The sequence below is a fragment of the Rhagoletis pomonella genome, unplaced genomic scaffold (genome assembly GCF_013731165.1).
Source record: "Rhagoletis pomonella isolate Grant_MI unplaced genomic scaffold, Rhpom_1.0 Rhpom_scaffold_00003, whole genome shotgun sequence".
Taxonomy (NCBI): Eukaryota; Metazoa; Arthropoda; class Insecta; order Diptera; family Tephritidae; genus Rhagoletis; species Rhagoletis pomonella.
The window spans coordinates 43,020,750-43,025,841 of NW_023458557.1; the positions used below are offsets into that span (position 1 = coordinate 43,020,750).

The following is a 5,092-nucleotide window of genomic DNA, read 5'->3' on the forward strand; positions in this document are numbered from 1 at the left end:
CGGCTAAAACACTTGAACTTATCGCCACAGAAAAATATTATTTTTCTGTGGCGATAAGTTCAAGTGTTTTAGCCGATATCATATAAATTAGTAATGAAAGTTTTTTCTAAACCTGAAATGCATATAATGGCGAGGGTTTAATGTAAATAATCGGTATCGGATACCGAAATCTTTTTTAAGTATTGGGTACCGAGTATTGGGGACGATTCAGCACATCACTAGTCGCACTCATTCTCGCCGCTCTCAGTTGTCAACTCAACGATGACGTCACGCTAAAATTACTCTCACGAATTCTGCTGCAATCGGCGCAACCTTGTATTCTATCATTCTTGACGTAGACACGATCTACCTTATGGGATTCGTGTGTTAAAGCAAACTCACCACCGCGTGACGTTCCCATTGTTTTTCTCTCTCTCTATCAACAATAAATTTGATATGCTGCTACGTACATACGTCAACCTACGTTTACGCTACATCGTCGACTAACTGCACTCTAAGTCTCTGCCCATGCCTGATCAAGAATGATAACAAGAAGGGACAACTCGTTATAATTGTAGCGAAAGTGAGCAACAGGGGCGTGCCTTCTCTTTTGCCCTAGTGCGATTTTTGATTAGATGAAAAGAGAAGGCACGCCCCTGTTGCGCACTTTCGCCACAATTATAACGAGTTGTCCCTTCTTGTTATCTACGTTCTTTGGTATTGTCAAGTTTTGAATTTGAAAAAGCACCAAATTTTTATTGGTATATTTTATGGACTTTATATACATACATAATTTTATTGTAACAATTGATTCCGATTCAAATTAATAAAAATCAATGTTTCTTGCACGACGGTCGATTTCTTCTGGCATGATTGAAGGTGCTGCCACATATTTTGTTGTCGCTTATGTCACTGTGCCATGATTTTGTTAAAATTTTTGTAAAGTTGCTTACCACACTTACGATTGCTATAAATTTTGCTTCCATTTTTTTAAGATTTTCTAATTTCTTGTCTTCAAACTAAAAACAAAAGCACCAAAAACGCACCAAGCACCAAACTCAAAAATTTTCACGTTTTGAATACCCACTAAATTTGGCGCGAAAAGCATCAAGTTGGCAACAGTGAATGTAAATAAAAGTATTTTATGACGTCAGCGATAGGGTGGATGCTGTCAAATCGACGAAGAGAGGGTTAGCGGTCCGCGAATGGCGCGACCTTTATTTTCTTAATCGTGATATGATATCAAGTAGTGACGACAATATGTACATACGTACGAACCGCGATTCAATAATTACAGGTTAGATAATTAATGACAGCCGCGGTTTGACGCTCCCTTCCAAAAGGTTGCATTTACGAAGGGCAGAAAAAGGGAAAGAATGAAAACCTTTAGCACAAAAAGGTAGTAGAAAAGTACGAAAAAGAGGGAATTAGTAGTGAAATCCCTTATGTAAATTCTAATGCATTTGCAGGAAATTTGGCATTTTATAAATATTGAACGATGGGGGCAGATTCTGTAACCAGTTAGCGACAATTTTCGAATCGGTATCAGTTTTGTTGACGTATGATATGAAATATTTGTACGTCAACAAGTGCGATATCGATCCGAAACTTGTCGCTAACTGGTTACAGAATCTCCCACCTGAAATGCTTCTTCATCCGTCAAAGCATTTTTCTTGAACCTTGGATCGACTAAGGCTAAAACTGATAAAATAATATTTCTCTGTTGGGATAGGTTCAAGTGTTTTAGCCGATATCATATAAATAAGTAATGAAGGTTTTTTCTTAACTTGAAATGCATATAATGGCGCAGGCTTAATGTAAAGAATCGGTGTCGGGCACCGAAAAGGAAGTATTGGGTACCGAAATCTTTTTTCAGTATTGGGTACCGCGGTATTGGGCTCTCGCTTGCTTTCAACTGTCATTTTTGTTTTTAATATTTTTATTGAGCTTTGTACCACGATTGTTTATTAGGAAAAATTGAAAAAGCAACAAAGTCTAAGCGGTAGAAGTTATAGCACTATTTCGGAGATCACCACATCTCCTCATCAGACTTCTTTTTTCTAGACTTCAGCAGGGATCGAACCTGCGAATTCGATGTTCAAAGTCAGAAGTGTTAACCACTGAGCTATGTACATCCCGTAAACTCTTGTTGCTAATTCATTTTCCTTATTCAACCATAGCCATAACCGGTATCAACGCATTGAATCAGCGCAATTGCGCCATGCAGTCTCTTTTCGCATGGTGCTTCATCATGCTTCTTTTGGCGCCATTCTGGCTTCTTTTCGCGCCATTCTCTCTTATTTTCCCACCATTCTGTCTTCTTTTCGCGCCATTCCCTCTTATTTTCCCGCCATTCTGTCTTCTTTTCGCGCCCTTCTGTCTTATTTTAACAGAACATCATCGGCTAACATCGCGCATCCCTAGTTTGTGCAGCAACGAGAATAGACGGATGGTTATTGAGCGCTCATAAGTGGGACGTTTTGGCTATATATACCAGGTTTTATGAAGTTTTTGAAAGGAAATATTAAGAAAAGATTTTCAACTTGCAGTCCGGTAAAGTAATGCACAAAATACATAATTTCTTTACATTGCCAAAGCAATGGATAAGTTGAAAAACATAACCACCGCATCGTGGTTGTGAAAATATCGGCATGCCGTGAAAAAATTTTAAGAAAAACACTCACAGCTGGGAAAAGAAGGTAGCTGAGCATAACATCACATTGAGTTTTTAAAAATGCAATGCAAATCGGATATTATTCAAGCGAGTGTGCTAAGCTCCCAGACGTTTGTGCGAGTAGTAGAAGATGGTGTTTTAGAAACGACGAATGTGCTAAAAATGTTGACTTCCTTGCTGCCCAACTCAGGTAAGTTAATGTTCTTGTATTGTTCTTCTTTTGCCAAAAGTGTATAACATTTCTTGTGCATATAACTCCGGCTCCGGTATCCACAGAATTTTTGCACTTAACTCCTTTCGAGTAGGCGGCCTTCGGCCGCGCTTTGGGATTATAATCCATACTAAGTAAAATTCTCCTTTCTGTGTTGCCGGAGAAGAAGGGCAGACACCTCTTCTGTTGTCAAGGGTATATAAAATGTCCAGTGCAAGCGAAAAAACGCAAGTGAAAATTGTGATTTTGGAAACCTGAAATATATATACAATTTTTCTTGAATTTCTTTTTTTGTATGATGCAATTAAAATATTTCATTATTGGCATGACAAAAACCAATAATTTATGTCCATATTCAGTAATTCGAAAGCTTTATTAGTATAATCCGGTTCAACCTTAGGGCCAGTTTAATTTTGGATTAAGTAAACTGAGTTTAAATTGAACAGCTGGCTGACATTTGATTGGCTGATCTTAGTTAAAACCAGCCAGATCGGCCGTTTAAAGTTAGTTTAAACCACGGCCGTGCACTGAAAAACTGGGCCTTAGTAGATCAGAAATCAGTTTGCTTTAGATTTTCGATCCCGCCACTTACACTAACTTATGCACTTGTATGTATATACTTATTTATTATTAAAATATTTAGTCCGATAGAGTACACCACGATCACCGAAGGAATTGTCAGCATACCATTACTTGGAAGCGAAATCTTTCAAAATCAATTTGGTTTGAAAACGCAACAACATCCCATTATACCGTTATTACAAAATCAACCGGTAAACATAAATGACGTGGCCCACAAAATTGTCGGTATTTTCAATCATCATGATCAGCAGTAGGTTACCTGTAATATTCCTTAATAATATTTTTCATTCAAATTCCTCATTTCTTACAGAAGAAAGGAGCACAGACGTTGCCCAATTCAAAGACTATTTGGACTGGCTTGCTATCATTAAGCAAAGCAAATCTCGCGGAGTAATTTTAACTCTTCCACAACATCCTTGTTCACAAGCATACTACTAATTGAAGCTATAGAACACTGCCTTACGTTTTATATTCAAAATTTCTTGGCGTTTCAATACAACAAAATAATAATAAAATAATAAAAAATGTCATCTAATAAGAAGAGTGACGTGTGGTTGCACTTCTCGGAGGAGAAGGATAAGAAGGTTAAGTGTAAGTTGTGTGGTCAGCAGTTGTCGGTGTCAAATAAATCGAATTGCGGCCTTATTCGTCACATGAACAGACGACACCAGTTCCAGAGAATCTCTAGACAGGCGCAACCTGTAGAAGAAGTACTTCTTGACATCGAAGGCAGTGAGCTCAACAACAACATCAGTGAAGTCAACAACAACATCAGTGAAGTCAACAACAACACCAGTGCAGTCAACAACCATAACCCCCATCAGCTCAACAATAGCACAGTAACACCGCAGGTCCCTGCTCAGATCCGACCACGGGCATTAAACGCATCGCAGCCACAAGTAACAAACTTTTTATATAAACCTCTTCCAATAAAGAAGCAGCGCGAAATCGATCAACAGGTATTAAAAATGATAGTCCGTGAATATCATCCTTTCAGTGTAGTAGAAGACATAGAATTTAAGAAGTTGGTGTTTCTCTTGAATTCCAATTACAAGCTTCCAAGCCGAAAAACCATTTCTTCCTCATTGATTCCTGCCACATACAACGAAACAGTAGAAATTGTTAAAAGCGGTTAGAGAGAGCTTATGCCATATGCTTAACTATGGACGGGTGGACTTCTCGTGCTCAAGACAGTTTTTTCAGCGTTACCGCTCATTATGTTGTAGAAGAAGAAAAAAGAACATTTCTTGCGTCGGACTTACTAGCTTGTAGTGCTTATGCGGAAAGGCACACTGGCGAAAACATTACAAAAAAAAATGATTGAAATTTTTAATGAGTGGGGAATTTATAACAAAATTACTGTTGTGGTAACTGACAATGCTGCGAATATGAAAGCAGCGGTGCGCGGGGGAGGCTGGCGCCATTGGGGTTGCTTTGCACATTCCTTAAATCTAGTTGCACAAGCAGGATTAAAGGAAATAGAACCTGTTTTATGTAAAGTTAAATCAATTGTTAGGTTTTTTCAAAGAGTAGTCATGCTCATTCAAAACTTAAAGCTACGTTAGAATCAATGCACCAACCAGTTTTAAAGCTCATCAACGATGTACCTACACGGTGGAATTCCACTTATGAGATGCTAAAACGAT

At 38.3% G+C, this 5,092-nt stretch overlaps 2 protein-coding genes across 2 annotated transcripts; both read left to right on the forward strand.

Moving 5' to 3' along the window:
* The first annotated feature begins 2,194 nt into the window (after positions 1–2,194).
* On the forward strand, positions 2,195–4,268 carry LOC118735227. The gene is made up of 3 exons (XM_036464879.1): positions 2,195–2,843; positions 3,508–3,696; positions 3,757–4,268. The coding sequence occupies exons 1-3, from the start codon at positions 2,719–2,721 to the stop codon at positions 3,815–3,817; spliced, it is 375 nt and encodes a 124-aa protein (XP_036320772.1). The 5' UTR covers positions 2,195–2,718; the 3' UTR covers positions 3,818–4,268.
* On the forward strand, positions 4,267–5,078 carry LOC118735226 (the record flags this gene model as incomplete). The annotated part of the gene is given in 1 exon segment (XM_036464878.1): positions 4,267–5,078. A coding segment is annotated over 1 exon segment (316 nt), but the record flags the coding sequence as incomplete, so codon positions are not given.
* Between the last annotated feature and the right edge of the window lie 14 nt (positions 5,079–5,092).